Genomic DNA, 24,337 nt, shown 5'->3' with positions numbered 1-24,337 from the left:
CAAAACTGAAACACTTATAAATACAAGGTAAATATTTTTATCCCTGTGCAGCTGATATTTTAAAATTTTCATAAAACATAACCACAAAAACGATAACCAAGAATATCAAAATTAAGAACTTCTGTTCATCAAAAGACAACATAGAGAAAGTGAAAATATATGCCAGACACTGGTAGAAGATATTCGCCAGAAACATAACCAATATAGGATCAGTATTCAGATTATATAAAGAATTAGTACAAATAAAAGAGAAAAAGACAAAGAAATCAATAGGAAAATGGAAAAGACATCAGTAGGCATTCAACAGATGAAAGACATATGGCCAATCAACATAAGGAAAGATTTTAAACTTTATTAGTAATTTGAGAAATGCAAAATAAAATGAGATCCAATTTTCACCCACTTGACTCAAAAGATTTAAAATCTGACAATAGTAAGTGTTGGCAAGAATGTGGATGAATGGTAACTCTTTACACACCACTGGTACGTAAGTGGTACAACCACTTTGGAAAAAGACACATTCTTTTGTAAAGAACAACATTATGCTGTTCTGTGACTCATCAATTCCACTCACATTCTTCATGAAGAATGTACATAACTTCATTTTTCATTAAAAAAAAAAAAGTGAAACAATCTAAATGTCTGTCAACAAGAGAATGGGAAAGTAGACTGTGTCTATTCACAGTGGAGTATCATACAGCAAAGAAAGCAATGAACTAGGGCTACGTGCTGCAATGTGGACTTAGAAATACATAATAATGAGTGAACAAAGCAATAATACCACTTTATAAAGTTTAAAAATAACAAAAACTAAAGGACATATTGTTTGGAGATATATACATTTTGAGCAAAACTATAGAGCAAAGCAAGGACACGATAAACACAAAGCCAACAGAAAGCTGCTCTCTGAGGGACCAGGATGAAGCCCACAGGCCACGGCAACAACACTGCAGATATTCTAGTTCCTAAGCTGGTGGTGAGCCTCTGGGTGTTTATCTGATTATTGAAATACACACATATAATATATGTATACATATGGAATGTGTAAGCTGGTATATGTCCTTTACAGAAATGAAGACAGAGGAAATTTAACACTCATTAGCTTCCAGGCAGGGCAGAGTAGGGAGAGACTTTCTTTGTTTATTTTGTACCTTTCAGTGATGTCTGAGTTTTCTATTCATATATACTAATTTTAAAAAATGAATAAATAGGAATTATCTGCATGAATGAGTTAGGGCTACTTTTTAATTTTCTTCTTTATACTTTAAATTTGTGTTTTAAAAAAATAATAAATGCTATTTTAGATTAAAAAAAAAAAAGAAACCGTAACAGATCTTTGCAGCATCTCACTTATCTAGGAACTCATGTCAGGTGGAGGCTACAACCTAAAGTGATATCAGGAATAGGGAATCTGAACGTTTGTTTGACAGGTAAGGATGCTCCTTAAAAATAGAAAGGGCACAGACAGACCAGATGGTAAATTCTGTTTTCATGTTTATTTTTTTTTCCTATTTTTGTAATTTGACTGTAATTTTACATAGAAAGTAGGCAAGACTTTAAAAGGTCTCAAGGTCATTTGGCCCTAAAACACATCCAAATGGAAAAAATTTTTAAAAGATAGCATCACACCACTAATAAATTTATGTATTGTGCCAATAATTTGTATGTTTATTTTTAATGACAAATGGATATATTTTGAGAAGATCTTACTGTTATTCCTTCATGTTCTTTCTTCTCATGTCCTTTGCTCTCCTGAACAGGCCTGGGCTCTGAAGAACTCACATTCTGTGCATTTTCTACCTTTTGACCTAGAGATTTGGGAGAGGGGAGAATCAACAGCAGGAATATTTCAGATGGTAAAATTGGAAAAGGTTTTTATACGTAGGTAATTATTAAATTTAAGTACCCTAAGATGTACAAAAAAGAGAGATCTGGGCCCAGCACACTGGTAGCCTATGGATCATGTCTGCTCCATAGACCTGGCCTCTGACGCACAGACAGCCTCACTGTCTTGGGTTACGACACACAGGGGGCAGGCAGCAAGGCCTGTCCCGGAGCCTCGGGGAAGGGGTCTCAGACAAGACCTGCCTGAGTCAGCCAGGCAAGCTGACAGGGAAAGGAAGCAGTGAGGTGGCTCGGTGTTGCTGGCGAGAGAAATAACCAGTGTCCGTAATATAAAAGGGAATATCACCACCAAGCCTGCAAACAGTAATTTAAAAGATCCCATTCTATGAGTAGTCTGGGGCCAATAAATTTGAAAAAAAAAAATACATGAATTGAACAAATTCTTAGGAGAAAAACACAACTTATCCAAAAGAAAACAGGAAAAAGAAAATATGAATAGTCTTATAATGATTTAAAAATTTGAATAGTACTTTAAAATCTCCCTAGAAGAAAACTCCAAGCAACCGATGGATTCTACCAAGTATTTAAGGGAAAAAAAAAAAAAAGTCATAATGATCTTACACAAAAACTTTTGGAGAAGAGAAAATCTTTCAGATAATACATTTCTCAAATTATTTTTATTGTATTTTCTTATTTCAAGAGGATTTCTAAGAGGGGATACTTCCTACGCATTTGATGAGGCTGGCATGACCCTGACATTAAGGACTAGGGGATGGCTGGGTTGATCTCTTCTCTAACCCATGAAACTAAATAAGTGTGTTCACTGTTGCCAGATACGTTTAAACACGTGCATTCACTGTAAAATACATTAGTCACTGTTTACAGGTCTAACCATCTGCCTCTTTGCCCTCCACACCAGTTGCTGCTAAAAGCTGCTGGAGAAGCTGTGTGGGTTAATGCTATTACAAGCGATCATCTTCAACCTCAGCAGACTGTGCACACTGCTCATAAACTTCTTCACAAGTCTGGTCAGCCTTCCATTCTCACTGTCGACGTTTCTCCTCGCAGCCCTTTCCTCACCCCTCACGCCTCTCCTCTCTGCCTCTGCCCTAACTTGCTGCCCTCCCTCACCTGTGGTGAACATTCTCTACCTCCCACCCACTCCAGCCACTCTGGACTTTTTTCTAGTCCTCAAACATGGCACACTTGAAAAAAGTACACACACACACACACACACACACACACACACACACACATAATTTGGATAAATAGATTAAAATAAGTAGTTAAAATATTTCATTGCCAGAAATCACATCCTTGCAAATCAACTTATAAATTCCCTTGAAATAAATAGTTAGGATAAATGTAGACAGCCACACGACATGCAGCCTCTTCCCGGCCAGAATCTATGGTCCCGCGTGAGTAAGGGAAGCTGCTGGTACCAGGAGGGGCCTCTGAGCACAGCGGCTCCGTGACGTCAGGGCTGCTGCTGCTCCGAACCATTGGCTGCTGCTCGGCTGCCGCCAGGGGGCCGGATTCGGCTGCAGCTGCATTTTCCGGCTGCAGGCATTCTTCCACTTCTGTGGGCATTGACACAGAACATGCAGGGATGTATTTCACGATTTTTAAAAATAATTTCACTACTTACAACAACTGATTCTAAAAATCATAGTTTTAGATACTATTTTTTTCCACAAAAATTGTGCAGTAAGATCACTGTCTTTCACATCATAAAGTTTTCTACACTTGTTAACAGTAACATTCCACTCCAAGTGTACATTTGTCTTTTAAGTTCTACAAAGCATTTTCTTTCAATCAAAGTGAAGAAAAAAAGAAGGGAGAGCGAGCAGAATGGTTGAGAACCGTGAAAGTCATTGGAGTTTCAGGGACAGGCATGTCAAGGGAAGAGGGATCCGGGAGATGCAGGGGAAGGTCACTTACATGTGAAAGAGTGGAACATCACGCGCACGCACACACACACACGCACACACACACACACGCCCTAAAGGAAGATAAAAAGAAATGGGAATTTCAACTTGATTATTCTTTTTAACAGATAAATGTACAACTGTCCAAAATAAAATACTGTAATTATTTAATGACATTTCACCAAATGCAAGGTTGAATTAATCACTAAAGTACAAAAACGACCCACTGGTGTTTTTAGAGAATCAATAAATATATGTCATAACATAGAAAACCACAGCTGAGCACTGACCACTGGGTGATCCCAGCTAAGATATCTATGAACCATATTCCCCTAAAGAAGGGAAGTCCCTCCAAGCTCGTTTCTAAACTTCACGGTTCATTTTAGTCTCCAAAGACAACCCAAGGTGCTGAGGAGTCACCCCACCTCCTCTCTGCAGCTCTGGAGTTCCATCATCCCTCTGCTCTTGCATCATTATCAGCCTCCTAACTTGTGGCCTCAGAGAGGTCCTGCTACGAGAGAGATGCGACCGCGCCACTCCTCCTGTGGAGGCCCGAGGTCCCCATCACTGTCCGTCAGGCTCGCGCTCCAGGGCCCCTAGAGGTCACCCCCACAGGCTTGATCCCCCGCCAGGAGCTCTCCCTCACTTTAGTCTTGAGCAGGCCCCACCCACACAGCCCCTGATGCTCCCCCCTCGAGGCTGACCTCCCCCAGGCCGCCCAGGCGCCCCTCCTGTAGGACTCGCCACGTGGTCCTGCGTGTGACCCCCACCGCTGCCTGCCCCCCAGGCTCCACGCTCCCTCGTGCAGTCACGGAACTCTACACCCATATTTTCCCCAAATTTTCATTAGTTGAAGTTTCAGTCCTTCTAAAAGGGGACTCATCAAAATTCAGCCTGTACCCTCTTACCTGGAAGTGTCACCTGATCCCTCACCTGAAATGCAACTCGCCACCAAGGTGCCCCCATTCTGTGTAACCCTTTCACCAGAGCCACAATCCAAAGGGCTGGTCGGCCCCAACCAAGAAGGTATATGTAGGAAGGTTCTAAATATAACACAGAGGATTTCACCGAAGGACTGCTGCTCTTATTTTTGCTATCCACATAAAAACTCCATTTTTAAGTACACTGATACAAGTTACCAGACCTCAAAACCGTGAAATGTGTGTGATCCCTCGCTTATAATGCAAAGTCCTGGGCCACATTCTCCATTCAGATACTGATGGGAAGCTGGGCTTAGGGGACAAGCAGAGTAAGGGAAGGTGGCAGGAGCAGACAGACCTGTTACAGCCTCGTCCTTCCAGGCTGTCTCTGCTCTTCCCTGCTCCTGAATAGCCACGAGAAACACCGGACATCCTAAGTGCTCTGGGATGCTCCGCCCAGCACCCCGGAGCAGAAACCAGCCCCCTCGGCTCTACTCCCAGGCTCCTTGGCAGCGGGCAACAGCAGCCAGAGGACCCCACGGACCATCCTTCCCGCTGTCTTCTTTCATTGTTTATTCTAGTTATGCAAGACACTGACACCTTCTGGGAAGGGTTTCTACTCGTTAATGAACCTGCTTGTAAATCCCATGTCAGCAGGTCAGCAGAGGGAGCCCAAGAGCTTCCTACTTCTCTAAAAGGTAACTGGCACCCGCTGGTCTTTATGGACAGTGGGAAGAGTGGGTTTTATTCCCTTAAACGTAATGCCAAGAACTGGTAGATGTTGGTTTCTGGCCTCTGAGCAGAAACAAATAAGAGCGGGGCCAACAGCGGCAGCATCATTTTCAAGATAAAGAACGACGCCATCTGGTGGGATGCAACAGAGCCGCAGGACCACGGCTTCCAAACTCGAGTGTCCCCCACTGGTCCTCAGACAACAGACGGACGAAGAGCCTGCCATGGCCAGCTGGTCTGCCTTCCCAACAGGCTGGCCTGATGTGGCTTTAATGCTCTGTTTTTGTAAACCTGTTGGTAGGGTCTTCTCAGATGGAGGGAGTCCAAGCCTGCAGAAACCATGGGAAGAGGTGGGACAGGAACCGCCGAGAAGAGTGGGAGGGAAGGGGAGAACCATGGGTCCGGGGAGCTGTCAGGCTGTGTGGGGACGGTGCCCTGAGCTGTCCCTGTACTTGGCTGTTATGTTGACAGAGTGTGAAAAAAAGGATGTAAATTCCCCTTATCCCACAAGTTAAACCCAATTTCCTGATTTGTATATGTACACTTTTTGGCCTTTTCTCATACTTTGTACTAAGTATATACTCAAGATTTGTTTTGTATAGATGAACAAATGAATATCAGAAACATTTTCTTAATACCTTTTTCCTTTTTCTTTTTTAAACAGTTCTCGAGCTCCCTCTGCTGGCTTTTTATTTTTGTTAAGGCTGCGCCCCTTCTACAGGGTCAGCTGTAGCAACTGCTCTTTCATAACAGATTAAAACCATTTAACACTGATATGCAAATATCAAGGTAGAGGATTATCTGATATGCAAGATATAAAAAGGACAGTCTAGGTTATATAAAAATTGTGTTATAAATTCTGGGAGGTCTAATGCATTCTCTGTTTTGACTATCACGCAATTTGAATCACTTCTAAGAGCTGAATTCTACGTCAGATTCACCGAATCATTCACTTTCTCTCAAGCAGAGCTAACCCAATAACCCAAACTCTGAAAGCACCAACTTTCTAGCTTCTTGATAGTGTAAGTTACACAACACCACTACTAAATCATTGCTTTCCAAAGCTTATTCAAAGCACCAGAAAAATGATCGAATAAGGATTAATTTCATTTTTTCCCACACTGAGAGAAGAATCGGCATGATTAAATTAAGTGTGTAAACTCTTCAGAAACTTGTATTTATTCAGGAATCTGACGACTTTTCAAAAGAAATTTCATTCACTCTTTAATCTAAGGCTTCCTTATTCCATCTTATTAAACATACTGAGACTCATTCTTCAATCACCAAAATTCTGGGTTCCATTTACCCCTCATACGAGGTTGCACAAGCAAAATTAATTGTGCCATTTCCTAACTTTTAAAGCACTGTGCACAAACCAAGTTGACCCTATGAAAAGCACAAGAGACATAAATCAACTCAACCTTGACGTGTCCCACGAGGACCACAGGTGAATCAGCCTGAGCCCTGCCCACAAGCACATCCTGGTAGCTGGGCACTACCTGGAAGCCGGAGAACCAGATGCAGACGCAGCAAAGTGAGACTTTCAATCAGGTCCCATTAAGCCTCTTTTGGAACGAGGGAAGATCACTGATCCTCTAATTACTACTATTACAATATTCCCCAAAGAAAAATAAAATCTACCGTCTGCACGGCCTGTAAGTGCTACAGATTGATAAATGTCCCAACATAAAAGCAGTTAAAATTGCAAAACAGCTGGAAAGAATTGTTTCCACAAAGGAGAAAAAAAGGAAATCACTGAAACTGCCAGTTCCACCCCCAAGTGTTCGTTTATGCAGCTATTCATACTAATTAACGGAATATAGGTGGTTGTGACTGTCCCAAAGTTCTGCTGCCACCAAATAAAGAGCCCCAAAGGGATCAGAATAAGACATCATAGTGGGTGAAGGTAAGTAACTCTCTACAGTTTCGGTTATTAAAACAATTTTGGTGGGTTGAATAGTCATATAGACAAGGAACAAAACCAAGAAATGTTAACTTAAATGAAAACAAAATTAGCAATCATCTTATAGTAGAGAACGTGTGGCCAGGAGGTCAACATTAAAATTGCCTGTGTATTATGCACATGCGGATGTATGCCTACTACATCTGTATTTAGCAAAAGGTTAGCAAGATATGCCAACACCAGAATTCAAACTGGAGCACACATTTAATTCTCTCGTGTGCCAGTCAGTGGCAGATGTACAATCTCAGACTGGGGACTGACGTGCATCTCTCTGGGCCCAGACTCTTGATATGACAGTCACACGGGACCGTGGCTCACTTTTCTGGAAAAGAAGAAATGGCTTCAGATGAGGGAGGAGCTTGCGACTGTGGTTTTCAGATGAAACAGATCAGGAGAGCGTCCTCAAAGTCACCATAGTGCTAGGTCCCTTCACCCTTTGTGCTGTAAAACCAGGAGTGAGGATGGCAGAGGCAGGAAAGCACGGACCAAGCACGGCCTGCTTCACTCCACGCTAAGTGGGGGGTCTCTCAAACCTCAGCATCACTGATATTTTGGGCCAGACGGTTCTCCGTGGCGGCTGTCTTCTCCATTGTAGGATGGTTAGCAGCACCCATCCACTGGATGCCGGTGGCACGACCCCAGCTGTGACAACCACAGATGTCTCCCGACATTGCCAAGTGTTCCCCAGGGGGCAAATTCATCCCCAGTTGAGAACCCCTGCTCTAAATCATATTCTGCTTCTGTTGGAACTGTGTATGTACATATAGGAATCAAGAATCTTGAGTCAACTAAAATATAATAATGAATGAGAAAAAAGCTTCCAAAATGAAATGACTAACAGGAAGAGATTTCTTGTGAGAACACATTCTGGACAAACTAGTTAAAAAAACTTAAACAAAATGGGAAAAAATGGGTTGTGAAAAAAGAAAACTTTTCACCATGCAGAAAGTTCCTTATGGGTGCGTATCAGCCAAATAGAAAGCCAAAGTATTTTAAATACTTTATTAATCATCTCCAGGCAGGAGTATTTTTTGGAAAACCAAATTATGAAGCAGTTAATGCTCATCAGTAATTTAACTGACTGGTGGCCATCTTCTCCTGTACCATTCTTACTATTTTCCAACTTCAGTATTTACTAGGGAAAAAGAGCTTTCTAAGAAACACAGTCCTTAGCCTTCCCTCATATTCTACAAATTAAATAATATGATATTTTAGATTCTCATCAGGGGAATGAAGCTAATTTTGCTTTGCTAAACCACAGTATGACATGATTTAGTGCCACTCAAAGCCACAAGTAAGCTATCTCCAGTATTAAATAAATACTAGTCTATAATACCATCTTTTGGAAAATAAAAAGAACATGGAAATATTTCCCGCTTTAGCAAGAAGATTCAGTTCATCTTAGGATCATTGAAAAATAAGTAGACATAGACCTAATTATTCACTGTAGAGCAAAGTAAATCCTTTTGTTGAGGTGTCCACGCCAAAAATTTCTTCTGGCGCTGTAACATCTTAATAAACCAGAAAGTGTACTTTATATAAACAACAGGTAGCTAAACTCAATTTTAACTGGCTGAAGGCCAGGAATAACATTTCTTTGTTTTGAAAATTAGCAATTTTTATCATTTTTTTTTTCACTCAAAGCTCAATAATCAGTATGAATCTGTATAAACTGATCATTACTTTAAACACGAATTATTACTTGATTTACTAACTCCAAGGAAGTCTAGCCTGCAGAATTTTTCCAGTTTATTCGTTTTGCTGGGGAGGCCCAGCAAACATGCTAATAGTGGCACACTCAGAACTGTTGCAGAATTTTATGAAGATTTCCTTCCTCTCTATAGGCTCCCTGTTGAAGGCACAGGAGGCAGGCATTGCTGTTTTCCCCTCGTAAAAACTATCGTGCTCAGCTGGGAATGCAAAGACCAGTGGTGTTACAGAAATTCTGCCTGACTATCTAATTGCTATTAAGCGTCTTAACTGCATAGAAACAATTGATATTCGTTGAAAATAAAGGCAAAGTGTAATGGCCAGGTAGGCATGCGTGACGTGGGGAAATTAACAAAGGAAGCCAGGCACAGAGACGAGCGGGAGCAGCCCAGGGACATGGGGGGGCCACATGAGACAGCATTACAGTACCTGACAGCCTGTGAGAGCAAGAGGTGTAAGATAGACCAGGGAAGAGAGCGCTCACGGTGTGGAGGAGAAGCGGGACGCTTTTAGTGGCGGGCAAAGCCTCAGAGAGATGGGCACAGCTGCTGATAGACTGGCTTCGCTTAGCTTCCAGGAGAGATAAAGCAACAATCATGTCAGAAGAACCGCAGGATCTTTCACTTCCTTTTCATTATTATTTTTCTGGTCTCTCTTTAAATAGTCACAGGAGGTCATTTCAAACTTTAAAGGAAGTTAGCACAAAGCACAGTATTTAATGATAGTCTCTAAATACAGTCAACTTTCAGTCATTCTGATGGCGTGGGAGCACAGGCCTTTCACAAATAATCAATCTCATTTTATAATGCTTTGTATGTTGAGCCTTTCCTTTTTTTCTGCTGTGTATCAGATACACATTTAGCTTGTTTGTTTACTTGGGCAGACATTACAACCAGTTTTCTCTTCCTAATGGGTCCAAACAAAAAGGCCACAGTGAGGGAGGGAAAATCTAACCTAAGATTAAAATGGTTTCATAAATAATCAATAATTCAAAAATTGGTTTACTGAGAGATGATTGTATTCAAAAGCAAATCATTTAGTAAACTGAATATCGTAAAAGCTTCAGAACACATAAAAGTCAAGTTGAACATTAAAGGATCTGATATTTGGGAAAAAGGTTAAAAAATCTCCATGAAACCCATCCTTTTAAATCACATTTCGTGCTTATTAAATCCACAAGTTCTTAGTACAAAATTTATGGTGTTCTTAAGTTTCTATGTACTGCTAGTCAAAACCATTTGAGAAAATGGATGGACACAGGAAGAGAATAGGCCTCATACATATGAAACCACCATCGGTAAAACCAGTTTTATCCTTAAAACAAAAATATGGAGGTTTACTTGCTGTATTATTTTCACGTGATTTTATTTAACATTAACGGAATACAACTACAAACGGTAGTGACACATTTGCAAAAAGCAAAACAAACTTTTTACTTTCCTGTCTTCCCCCTCTCTCTACCAGAATTCCCAGCTCTACAGAACTGTCTGCAGAACTGATTACAGCATAATCACAAACGTATAAGATACTATTTAGGTGAAAACGACTTCCGTGTAAACATCAAACTGACTGACTGCAAATTTCCTAAAAGATTTATCTAACGCTCAATGTCAGGGACATTTCATTTGAGCGTTGCTTTAAAACGTTTTCCTCTTATAATTCAAATAATTGTGCATTTTTCCAAAACTGATCACTAGATATTTTAGAGATAATAAAATATAGATTATTTTGTGTGAAAATTAATTGACTTGCTTTAACCATTCACTTTAGACATGTAAAGTTTTAGCATCGTTCACACTCAGGAATGGAGGCTGACTCTGTCATTCTTAAGACTCCTCCTGCCAGTCCTTTAAGGTGCAAACGAGTTCATTCTCTGTTAAATTAATTGTCACTCCCCTACTCCACAATTGCTGATTTTATATTTCCCTCCTGCCACCATCACTGACATTTTCTCGTCTAAGTGTAGTCTGTAGGGCAAATTATAATAGAATAATCTTAAAATATTCTCTTACTGGGATTAGAAAAAAAGGTCACTTTCAAATGGGTCTTCCATAATAAACATCTTCATGATAACAGTGCACAAACTAATGTCATGAGCTGCTTGCTGTTCTCTCATTAAAAGGTGGCCTCTACACAACCAAAATCTGCCATGAAAATGTTCTGGGCCTTCTTCAAAGACTAAAAATACGTAAAAATAATAGAAGTGAGTAAAAGCTCATGTAGTCTATGTAGATTACATTTATAAAACAGCATGATATAATAAAATATTCAAAAACCACTGTTTTCACAGGCAACAAAAGAGTCAAATATTTTATAATATTAAAAAATATAAAATAGGAAATACATGTTTACGTATCCATACATGTATGTGTGTAGAACACATGAAGATAATAGATCTGTCCTGCTCAATAGCTCTCATTTTCATCATCTTTTAAAGGTTATGCTTCCAAGTGTTTTTAATTGAATGAATCCTACAAAGGCCAAGTTTATGGTGTTGAAGTGACATACTCTACAAGGACCTTTACATGACTTTGTATTGGGTTGGCCAAAAACTTCGTTTGGGTTTTTCCGTAAGATGTTACTTTTTGGCCAACCCAATAAAAGCTCTTAGTTTTGCATGACTTTTTAGGCCCCTGAGAACACTGATAAACAGAACCGCACGGGCATAAAGGCACAGAAGATTTTCTAAAACCTACTGGCGCCTCTACCGTATTGCTAGTCTAGAATACCTATTGAAAAACGAAGATGCAGTCTCTCCTATGGCTGTGTTTTGGCCAAGCAGTGGCATAGGGAACATGCAATATACAATCATTTGCTGCTCATTAAAATGTGAGAATAAAGTTTTAAAAAGTGCTTTGAATGAACACTTTTATCACCTCTGTAATTCAGGGGTTGTGAGGGGCAGCAGGAAGTCTGGGCGGCTCAGGCATGATGCCACCTTTGTCACAAACTTCTCTTCTGATCCCTTTTAAGGATCCAGTGATGGAAGAAAGGTATTTTAGGAGCTGGGATGAGAAAGGAAATGCGTGAATAAGCCTCCCCCAAAGCTGCCCGTTACCAGAAACTAGGTCTCTCCTCAGGGAGAGGAGGAAGCAAGCAGGAGGATATAAATAAGGTGACAATGACAAATAAATACTATGGTGAAAACAAGGAGGAGTTAGGGTTAAGGCGTAATATATTTTCATTAAAACTCCAACAGGATTCTAAGCTGTCTGTAGTAAGCCTTTACTAAGCATTGGAAAAAATGTTGAGTGTCCATGAATCTTTGATTTATGACCAGAGGAAACTGTGACCTTCTCTCTGCTGTCAACATGTTGAGTATCAATTACAATTGCATGGTATTATTGATGTGAAAAACTATAGGAATCTGAGAAAAACTCATAGGAATCTGTTTTAAACTTAAGTTACAGCCTCAAAGTCACTGGGAAGGTTCGGGGCTTTATTTGTTCTTATTAAAAACTGTATACAAGCTTACTTATTAAAGAGTTATCTCTTTTTAAGAGTAAACTGCAGCAATAGTTTGATTAACTGGAGGTTCCCGGTCAAGTTCTTGTTAATTCTAACAGCCTGTAAGGTCAACATCTACAGGCATGTAAAGCTCCATTTTCCAAAGAAGCAAAAAATGTAAATGTCTCCTTCCAGTCCTGAAAACTAAGCCCTTATTCTCCTTTTCTTTGCTGGAATAAGTTTCCACCCTCTCTTCAGATCAGCGTTGTTCAACAACAACAACAATGCAACTGGTTGTGTGATTACTAAGAATCTATTTTCCTCAAGGGTCAAACAAAACATCTATTTTCTCTCTTTTGCACAAATATCTCACTCGATATTAACATCTCAAGTTCTTTTTCACAATGAAGGATTTAGAAATAAATGTCACAAACTGATTCAGAAAGTAGTTAGACAGAAAGTTGAAAAGATACAGAGACATCTCAGTTAATAAAAGGCCTGGTGTTTAAGTTCTGAGTGGAATTTTAAAACTTTAAGAACATTTGATTCCTATAAATCCATTCCTCTGAGAAATACTAGAACACGTGCTTACCGGTTGCTTTCTGGCGGACGACGTTTCTCGCTTTCTCAACTCCCGGCGCCCCGGATGTGGTGGCACTCCTGAATCGCATGGGCTCGGCCACGTCGGGGTGGCTCCGCCAGCTCAGAGAAAAGGATCTCCCCACTGTGGTCCCTTTCTGAGAATCTGGAACACAGCCTACGAGGCAAGAAAAATAATCCAGAGACTGAATTCATTATTATTCCTTTCATAGCCTGTGCTGCTCAGCAAACGTCATACATAGAATGATGTATAAGTCAGCAGATTCTCTTGCTGCAGATTAGGTACCACTTCCTTATACTACAATTTAGGGAGTTATTCATATATCAGGAATATGAAAATTCCTGCTGCCAAAGTATTTTTCAAGCATCTTTAACGGTCTCATGAAAATTCGCATATCTTCACAGTACTCATTCCAATATACAAAACAACATTAATAAATCTTCCTCAGTATAAGAACAATGTCAAATGAAGTTACACCACTGCTCTCAGGATACTCCAAAAACTGTCTTCTATAAACCAGTAAATTAGAGATCCTGATTTTAGAACAGTATTCCATCCTGTAGACGCCAACCTCTCCATGAATCCCCGAAAGAAATTTATGCCCATAAACTCTAATTATAGTCAAATAAGCAAAGTTAATGAAATTCTACAAACAATACAAAATCCTATTTTAAGCGAAGCTCCAAATAGTAAAATATTGCAGATCTGTGAATCACCTTTTTTCTCCTCTCATACTGCTCTGGACAAGTATTTTAAGTAAGTGGTCAAGGATCAAAAGAAATACAGAAGAAAAAGAGAATGAGGCACTTAGAGGTTTCTGCACGTGTACTATGTGGCTGGCGGCTGCCACCTGTGGCTCGTTTTCACACCCAGATTCTTCTGAGAGTGTACTTTGTTTCCACAGATCTAGTGCTTGTACAGCAAGTATTTCTATAATGGATATTTAAATGTGTTTTTAGAATAAGGCAATATAATAAATAAATCAGAAATATTTGCCATCGTCATTAATTAAATAGTTAAACTTGTTCTGTATCTTTCTTGAAAATAGCATATTTTGAAGTTGTTTACCTTCCTAAGACAAGCCTATCTCTCCCTATGAATCTGTGTTCGCATAGTGGGAGGGAAGAGACTATTTTGGGGGCTGAAGGGGAGGGTGGATTATAAGAATTCCAGGAGGCAGGGAGCGTGGTTAGTTTGAGAAAGTCCTTACTTTCTGTCTCAGCCTCTCCCCTCCATCCTGAAAGGCGCCCCAGTCAGGCAGACTCTTCTGGACTGAGGGCCACAGTCCAGGGAGCCAAGTTCCTGTCTGGAAGCACCTAGACCCTCCCAGACTCTGGGTTTACACAGAGGCCCTCAGAGCTGCTATGGAGGACACTACAGAGGCCCAGGGCTCAGGCTCTGGGCTCCCTGCCCTGACTTCAATCCCAAATCTCCATCTAATATATTTTTTAAGGAAGGGGCTCCTTACAACTTCAACTAGGGAGAAAAAAGGATCTTCTGCTAAAGTATGTGAGAACATTGCTTTAGACAGCCTAAATCTAAACGGGGATTAAACAATTCCACTGGAATGCCCCATACTTCAACTAGTTAGTTTTGGTTTCTCACTGACTTGCTCTTACTAATTGGTGCCTTGGCAAGCCACTCACAGACTGCAATGAAGACATTCTAGGAATCAGTCACATTAACTACATGGCTCTGCAGTTAACTAATCATAATTGGTTCACACTTCCCCGTATCCACATCCTCTGTCATCCTCTCCCACATTAACTCTGGGCTTCAGCACATGACTTTTGGTTGCAAAACTGAGCGAGCAGAGATTTGAAATGTACCTGAAAATCTGAGCATGTCCTCCTCTACTCCTGGAACCCTAAGCCATTAGGTGAACAGCCTGAGCTAGCCTGCTGGGTGATGAAAGATGTACGGCCCCGTCACCCCTACTGCGCAGCCGACAGCCGGCTAACCCCTAGCAGTGGAGCTGCCGCTCGCTGAGCATGTCACAGCCCGGCTGACTGCGAACGCAGCTGTGAGGCCGGCACAACTGCCAACCCATAAAATCATGATCTGAAGAAATGGCGTTATTTGAAGCCGCTATATTTTGGGGTGCCCTGTCACACAGCAAAGCTAACTGACACCATCTACACTAAGACCACTGTCGAGGCTGTAGTCGACCACAGCAAGTAACGTGCTCTCTGTAAGTCTCTGGAGGAAAAATTCCTCGCAGGTCCCAGGACCAGGACAAGCCAAGCAAGTAGCTTGTTTACACCTTTTGCACTCTGTGATTCTCCCGTGTTACTCTGTGATGATCAGAGTTGAATCTGCGGTGGCCCCCTTCCCGCCTCCCCAGCAGCACCGAGGCTCTTCACCGTGCCTCCTGGCATTTTATCCATGCCCGGAGCTCCACCCCTGTTCATTCCGTCCCAGTGTCCTTATGTATTTTATCCATTGTATTATGTGTATTTCTATGAGCGGCCTCAAAATCTTTACACAATAAGCTGGAGTACAGGGAATTAATCCAAGGACTGCGTCACAGCCTTAAAAACAGTAATGAAGACGGGCTGCAGAGTGTCACCCCCAACAGAGACCAGCGCTGAGGCTTCCCGCCTTGATCTGACTCCAGGTCTCACAACAGTTTTCACCCAGAAACCCAAAAAAGCCAAAAAGACTCCATGTGAAGCATTCAGAACTTCTCCACCTTCCCGAGGAGGGGTAGCAGAATAGATAATAAACAGTGGGGCGCCTTGAGTGGGACTTGCCTGGCTTTGATTTCCGGCTTTACCGCTCCTTAGCTGTGTGACTCCGAGTGAGCCAGTCCCTGTGGACTCTGCCCTTGAGTTTCTTGGTCTGTGATGTGGGGAGAGTGGCATGGACCTCACAGGCTCCCCTGAGGGTGAAGGCAGAGAAGGTGCACCCAGCCCCCGCCGCTATCACTACTGTTCCCCATCCTCCTCCTTCCTTCTTCCCAGCCGGCCCGTCATCCTCACTGAGGGGACACAGTGCTAGGAGACGCGATCGAACACCACCGTTAAAAGATACCGTCTGTACAGCTGGTTCAGCTGACTATGAAAGTCCATGCGTCGACTGCCTGGTGTTTAATACACACCCCTCCCCAGACTCAGACGCCCGGTGCCACCCAGCCAGACAGGAAATACCTTTGCCTCGCTGCTTCTTCTCCTTCTGTTCACTTAATTTGTCCAGAGGTAGGTTTGTCATCTCAACTCCGTACACGGTCCTGGCAAGCACCACCGTCAGGGAGTCCATGATGCTGGCCCACTCGTGGATGAGCTCCTCCCAGTCCGTGAGGGAGGACAGCACCCCGAGGAAGTCATCCCAGAGCTCCCGAGAGATGTACACGCAGAGGTTTGCGCGGATCCAGGCCACTAGGAGCGTCTGAAAACGACCAATCAACAGGAGAATTCAATCATCTTCATTTGGAAGAAGTGTACTTTCGACAAAACATTGAAAATCACTATTAATAAAATGAATTTTAACATAAAAAGCACTTGGGGATATTGTGTTTAATTTCTCAAAATGCATCTGATCAACTGCAATCAAGATGTGAGCTACTGTGAAATTAGTTATCATTCTGAACAGACACTGATCAAAATGATCCTAGTGTCTGTGGCTGGTCCTGGCGGGACCTGGGGAGCCTATTCGCTCCCTCACTCCCTGCAGGGGCCGCTCCGAGCCTTGTCTTCTGCAGGTAAACCTCCGCCTCCACCGGCTCCTGCCTGACTGGCAGGAGATGAGCTCAAAGCAGACTTCAGAGCACAGACCCCAGGAAACAATGCCCTGGACCTCCGCCAACCAGGCCTGCATCCGCCCGGCTCCTCCCCCACTGCAGGCCATGCAGGGAGGGGGCCCTGCTCTCCTGCGTGCCCCACCCCCGACCCTGAACCCTGCTCCTGGCCTCCTCCTCAGACTCTGCATTTCTGTTAACCCCACCTCACCTTGACCCCCTGACCATCCTACTTCCCCAGCTCCTATCCATCAGCATGTAAACATGATCCAATTCTTCCTTATCTCAAAAAAAACCCCACAGAAGTTCCCTTGAGCCCTGATGTCCCTTTCGAGCTACAGCCCCTTCTTCCCCTTTCAAAGCCAAATTTCTTGAAAGAATGGCCCACACTCACTCCATCTTCCACACTCGCTCCATCCTCTGCCACCCCACCTTCTGCCGAGGCTTTGGTCCCCATCCTCATGGCTCCAGTGACCATCTGCTCACCGTCCACATTCAATCCAGACCTCTCGAGATGCTCGTTTCCTGACCCTTCTCTCTGCTCACTGGTAGCCCATGTGCCCTGTCCCGCAGGCACCTGCCACGCAGCGTAGTCGTGAAAAGAACTCAGTTTCCTCCACTGAGAGCCCTCCAGGCCCCCCACCTGGCCTCTCCTGCTCCCGGCCTCTGCACATACCCTTCCCTCCCTCTCTTTCCTCATTTTACTTCTTTAACTTCCGCCCACTCTTCAGGTCACAACTTGGACGTCACTTCCTCCTGGGTGTTCCTGATGTCACCCACCCCCAGCCTCCAGGAAGCAGCCTGCATTTCCCCCATCGGAGTTCGTTTCCCTAAGAGTCACTCAGTCCCCCTGGTCTCACGGTCCACAGTAGTACAGCTGCTCGCAGGGGCAACCCTATAACAAGACAATTATGCATGTATTCTGGGTATTTCCTTACCTCCAAGGTGCCCAGCTCCTCACCTCTGACAAAATATTCCGCATCCTTTAAAATTCAACTCAAAATGTATCTCCCGGGACTTCCCTGGTGGTCCAGTGGTAAAGAATCCGCCTTCCAACTCAGGGGACGAGGGTTCAATCCCTGGTTGGGGAACTAAGATCCCACATGCCACGGGGCAACTAAGCCCGCACACCACAACTACTGAGCTCGCCCGCCTCAACTAGAGAGCCCGCGTGCTGCAAACTACAGAGCCCACGCACCCTGGAGCCTGCACGCCACAACTAGAGAAGAGAAAACCCGCACGCCACAACTAGAAAGAAGACTGCACACCACAACGAAAGATCCCGCATGCCTCAAGGAAGATCCCACGTGCCTCAACTAAGACCCGACACAGACTAAAACTAAAATAAATAAAAAATAAATCTTTAAAAAAAAACCACACAAACAACAACAAAAAAACAAAATGTATCTCCCTTGAAAGAAGTGCCAAGTCCATCTCAGATGAGCCCCAGATGCTTTCCTAATCTTAGTAGAGGGAATCTTTATAGCCAAAGTCTGGGGAACCTCCCTGATCTGTTGTCAGAGCTAAAATGTACCAGGTAAGGTGCCAACTCACCAATATCTCTGCCCAACCCAGATGCAAATAGGCTCCCACTGCTGTCAGGAGTTGTACTGTGCATGGGATGGGGGTGAATTTGCTTTTTAATTTAGATGAGATTAGGCGGGTTCAGGGTGGTATGGCCGTAGACTGCTTTTTAATTAAAAGAGAAATTTTTCTAATATAGACCTAGGAAAACTTTGAGAAAAAGAAAGCAGTCTGTATCTAGACAAGCTTGCTCTGACCACTTGAAAAATCATATTTAAAGTGACCCTCATGACAATGTACCTGTTCTCTGTTTCAATTCATGTTAACTACACTTTTTAAAGGGGTAAAAATGTTAAAGTTGAGCTAAAATAGTTGAGTATATTGAAAAGAAGGTTCTAAACACTCATTAAAAATCGGGTTTTAAGATGAATGAATTTTTTAAAAATTAAGGACAATGCAAAAGGAAAAATTAAAATCATGTTACCATTTATTGTTATTAGTACTTTATTACGCATTTTTATTCTGACTAAAATGCCAGCTTCTGTTTATTCATTTTTTACACTCCTGTTTTCAAAATGAGTTTGAGGTCATTACCATAAAGTGCATATACACAATAAAATTAATAAATGGTAGATCAAAAATATAATCTTCCAGGGGCTTCCCTGGTGGCGCACTGGTTAAGAATCTGCCTGCCAATGCAGGGGACATGGGTTCAAGCCCTGATCCGGGAAGATCCCACGTGCCGTGGAGCAATTAAGCCTGTGCGCCACAACTACTGAGCCTGCGCTCTAGAGCCCGTGAGCCACAACTACTGAGCCCACGCGCCACAACTACTGAAGCCCATACACCTAGAGCCCGCGCACCCAGAGCCCATGCTCCACAACAAGAGAAGCCACCTCAATGAGAAGCCTGCACACGGCAACGAAGAGTAGCCCCCGCTCAACGCAGCTAGAGAAAGCCCGCGCACAGCAATGAAGACCCAACACAGCCAGAAATAAAATAAATAAATTAAAACATATATATATAATCTTCCAGAGTGGAAGGAGAATGCAGAGACTGGCCGAGTTGCCAGGACTCAGCCTCACATGTGGTCATGGCGCTGGCTCCAGGTTTAAAAGCAGAGGAGTGGGTATAAGATGCCCACTGTGTCCTGCACTGGCCTCACTTTATTGACTAATTACTAGACAAGGACAGAACAATGACTTCCTGCAGCTTATAGGCTTCACCTCCGCAAACCTCACAAACATGTGCATCATCACACATCACACCTCATTCTTGTTCACAGCTAAGGACAGTCAGCAGACGTAAGCCCAGGGCCCCCTCTTCACAGGTTTCCCTTTTCTAACAGGAAGAGGGAAAGAGAGGGCCTCAGACTCGGTTGTCACTAACCTGGTTTGTGACCTGGACAATTTATGTGGCTTTTCTGGAGTCCTATTTCTCTCTAAAGATAAAAAGCTGAATAAGAGCATCCCTAACTTCATCCTTCGGCACTGAAAGTCATGTTTTATCAAGTATGTCTTGGAACACAAGACGTATAAAAGACACCTTCACTGGTAAATCGCTCCTTTTCTTTCAAAGTTTCCTAACCAACCACTTTCTATGTCTCTCTACCCACCTCACTTAGGGGATGACATAATTCTAAGGTATTGGCTCAGGCTATAAACAGAAGGACTGAAGTCCAAGTTTCCTGGTATACTCCCGAGCTTCAAGCAGGAGGCACAGTTAGCACTGATGGAAGTATGTAAAGCATCATTTATGGCAATCAGCATTACTTGGTAAGTATTTAAAACTAAGTAAAACTCAACTATCATTTCAAGAAAATTTGCCAACCCAACTTACCTACTGACAGAGAAAAAACTAAACGCTAAAGGAAAAATGAGAAAAAGATAAAAGGATAATGGCAACTTAAAATTCCCGTCCTCTTTAATAGTCTCCTTATTCAAAATTTTAAAAATCAAGTATCTGGCAATTGTAGACAGGCTGCATGACCACACAAATAATGATCAGACAGCACATTTTAATTGTAGGATGGGACTGAGATGGGGCCGCTTGACTGTCTGGCAGATCTGCCCTGACCTTTCACATTTCCCTCCTCCTGGGGTCTCACAAAAGGACTTGGGAGGTCAACAGATGATCATAAATCCCAGGTGCATCCTCTCTGATTCTTCCAACAACCCTGGAAGGTAGGAAGGACCCCTTTCCTGATTGTGGCAGATTAGGGACAAGACTCAGAAAGATGAAGTGATTTGCTCAAGGCCACACAAGCCAGGAAGTACCAGAGCTGGGGTCAGAACCCAGAATCTGTCTAAGTCTAAAAAGCACATCTTCTCTCTGTTACTTTATGGTTAGCTCTTAATTAATGTAAGCATTCCTCTGGATGCACTGAACCACTGCCAAAATAATAACAACAACGACATCAAAATCATTAATCATGGACTCAAAACTAATCTTCGAGTAAGATCTGACAAGACTTCTCCATTAATGAGGAGGATTCTGCCCCCCTCCCCAAACCAAAACCAAACAAAACCCACAACTCCACGATACACTCTTGCTTAGTTTAGTGACAAGTTCTCACTCTAATTCCAAGACCCAAGATAGATGTGGGATTAGACAACTGGTGAGGAGCCGGGCCCAGGCACCCGCCGGCCTAAGCCCGGCCCCCGTCCATGTCACATGGCAGCTCCAGTCCCATCAAGAAGGGGAGGTCAGGAAGGTCGAACAGTGAGATGCTCCAGAGTCAGAGCAAGGTGAGCGGAGGGCCTGTCTGTCCAGGTGGACCGCAGGGCAGGTGGCCAGTGCCACCCTACAGGCAAGAGCACAGCAAAGCTGGACACACAGAAGGGTGTGCAGACCACTTCACCCATCCAGTGAAGGCAAGGTAATCAGACTAAAGGTGATTATACCATGAGGAGTTAACTGAGTTCATGCCAATTACTTCTGCAGCCTTTCATACGTTTCTCATCAGGTCAAGTTCAGTCATAGTAAACTGTTCAAAATTAATATGAACAGCTGGGTTCTCTTGTGTTACAAAGGGAATATTTGGCTTTACTTAGAGTACTAATTTCTCTTTTTTGCCACTTTCACCTACAGATCCTACCTGTATTCTGGATATGCTCTTAACACATAACCTCCAAAGCCACCTTCCAGTCCCTGAGGAGGGCAGCCACCGCTCTCCCTGCAGTGTCACTCCCAGCTCATGGTCCACCCTCGTTCTCCTGCTGGATTACTGAAAGTCAGGCCCATCCACTGGACCACAGCCTTTATTGGATAGAACGTCACATTCTTCCAGAGTCCTTTCACACTGTTCTCTTTCAGAAATATTTCATAACTACTATGCATTCCATAAATACTAGTGATTCCAGAAAAGAGCAATGCTGCAACAGGCTGCCGCCCTCAGGACCCTTTCAACTTCTTTCCAGGCCGTCAGTTCATCACCTGCCTTCTCCTCTCTGCCCCTCAGGGTGACGTCAGAGACTCCTGCGCTGGACCCTTCTCGCCATGAGATGCAGGAACCGCAGCCATCTCCTTGGCTCTCCGCTCCCACTGGAGGCCAACCCGGCTCCTCACCTGGTCCAGGACTTCACCTCCGAGGTTCTCTCTGCCCCAGACGATGCTACTCTCCCTCCCTGGATCATCCCCACTGGTGAGCGAGCATACTTTACCGCCACCTTCCTGAAACCCTGCTCCCCACACCCCCGCTGGCTCCAGCTCACCCCTTCCTCCCCCCTCCCTTCCACACCATTCCCTCTGCAAAGCCATGACTCTAGCTGGGACCTCCACTGCCCAGCTCTCACTTTCTCCTCCATGCACTCCAGGTGGGCCTCATTCCCCTAGAACATTCTAAGCCACCAACATCTTGGCAAAGCCAACGGCCGACTGGCCGTCTCCTCTTACTCAACACTGCTCTCAGGGCATCCAGGGCACATGCGCCCCTAGTTACCCTCCCAGCTCACTGGCCACCATTCCTCAGCATCTCTGGCTGGCCCTCTCCTCTACCGTCGGCAGATGGCCCTCTTCTCTCTGATACACTCTCCCTCCCCAGGTGATCCCACCCAGCCCTGTGGCTTTAAACACAATCGCTCAGCACATCAACGGCCCTCACACGTTTACCTCTAGTCCGAACCTCTCCCATCCTATTCCTATTCCCATGCTCTGTCCATCCTTCACCTCTTCAAATCTACCTGGCCCGACACCAAGGGCATCAGCTCTTGTCATCTTCCTAATTTCCAGCAACCTTAAGCAAATCAAAAGAGGAAGTAGATGGCAGAAAGGTGGGAAGGCCTAAAAGAAGACCAGCACTAATTGTAAAGACAAGATTACGGCCTTCAAGACAAAGCTAAGAAGGAAATTTTCTAATTAAATTTCTAGAAATTTAAAGTTAGTCTAACTTTACTCTTGAAATTCTCAGTGATTAAAACTAATTTGCTGTAAAATCCAATTCATTTCTTGCATTTGCAGTGTTTTAATAAAAAAGACTTACCCTAAACAGTAACCCTGCCAAGCTCTGGGCAAACAGGTCCTTTATTTGTTTATCCTTTGGCTTCTGCATGACAGCTTCTGTTATCCTGAGTAGTATTTGCAACATCTGTTCCCTGGGCCACCCAAAATAAAAGCTCATATTATTAATCACATCTCCAAAGCACTTACATTTATAGGTACAAGAAATTCTCTTAAGGATTCAGCAAAATTGATAATCACATATCACTCAGAAGTATCTGAATGCCCATTACATAATGAATACCATACTTATCAAAATAAGCTAGCTTATGTTACCACAGTTCTAAAAATATGCTTCCTGTGCCCACATCAGTAGACAGGACAACCCAGGTTTCACCCCAGCTTGACCCCCCCCTTGTAAAAATGGAGGCGACGCGTTTTCTCCACCTGTGCCAGCACCTACGGCACGCAGGGAGAGCTTGTGCCTACTGAACTTACGCAGCACTCTCAAACTTTCACATCCATTATTTTACTTAAACTGAGCGGCCTCCCTATCTCTCTGTGTGACAGTAAACAACATGGACTTTCTGGTCCTCGTCCTGGGGAGGTCTGCCGTCAGCAGTGGCGGGTGGCCGTGCTCCACAGTACTCCCATAGGTAGGAGGGCTGGGAAAGGTCACCACTGGACGCTTAGGGCACGGAGCTTTGTGCCTGGAAGATCCCGACTCTGCAAACAGGGCACCCCTCGGAACCGCGGTCACAACGTCTCCATCACAGCACTCCTCAGACCGTGTTTCTTTTTTTTTTTTGGCTGTGTTGGGTCTTCGTTACTGCACGCGGGCTTTCTCTAGTTGCGGCGAGCAGGGGTCACTCTTCGTTGCGGTGCACAGGCTTCTCATTGCGGTGGCTTCTCTTGTTGCAGAGCACGGGTCTAGGTGCACGGGCTTCAGTAGCTGTGGCACATGGGCTCAGTAGTTGTGGCACACGGGCTTAGCTGCTCCGCGGCATGTGGGATCTTCCCGGACCAGGGCTCAAACCCGTGTCCCCTGCATTGGCAGGCAGATTCTTAACCACTGCGCCACCAGGGAAGTCCCGGAGACGGCGTTTTATGTAAAAAGTCTTTAAAGAGTATAAGACACTAGAGACACAAAATAGCACCGCTAATTGTGATGATGATGGTAAGTTCTCTAGCACAGCCAAAGGGCATTCTTCTCTCTCACAGTTGAGTTACATTCTTCATATCTTCCCCCAGATGCCATGGAAACGGAGAACACATTATCTTCTGTTAATGGAGGGAAATCACCCCGGTCCCTTTAACTACTTCTTCGAGGTCTTGAGCACAAACCGTTCGTTCATCTCTGTAACTTTCTCCTCGGCCTGGCTCTTCAGTGATAAAACCAAGAAGTGGACAAAGTAATCTGGTCCAGGTCGGATAATGAGATTTCAAGTCATGGTTCCTTTATACTTTTCTCACATTTCTGAGAACAATGTTTTC

The 24,337-nt window shown here is 43.6% G+C and overlaps 1 protein-coding gene across 1 annotated transcript in view; it reads right to left on the bottom strand.

Moving 5' to 3' along the window:
• RALGAPA2 (Ral GTPase activating protein catalytic subunit alpha 2) overlaps window positions 1-24,337 on the bottom strand; it is a 278,311-nt gene that overhangs the window by 165,789 nt on the left and 88,185 nt on the right. The window contains 7 exon segments of the mRNA XM_082359553.1: window positions 1,630-1,690; window positions 1,693-1,808; window positions 3,288-3,425; window positions 9,528-9,668; window positions 13,138-13,302; window positions 16,296-16,533; window positions 22,887-22,998. Of these exon segments, the coding sequence (XP_082215679.1) occupies window positions 1,630-1,690; window positions 1,693-1,808; window positions 3,288-3,425; window positions 9,528-9,668; window positions 13,138-13,302; window positions 16,296-16,533; window positions 22,887-22,998 (971 nt within the window).

The sequence above is a fragment of the Balaenoptera borealis genome, assembly GCF_965194805.1.
Source record: "Balaenoptera borealis genome assembly, chromosome: 16".
Taxonomy (NCBI): domain Eukaryota; kingdom Metazoa; phylum Chordata; class Mammalia; order Artiodactyla; family Balaenopteridae; genus Balaenoptera; species Balaenoptera borealis.
The sequence above is the reverse complement of the archived record's forward strand: the minus strand, read 5'-3'. Positions and strand labels throughout refer to the sequence as shown.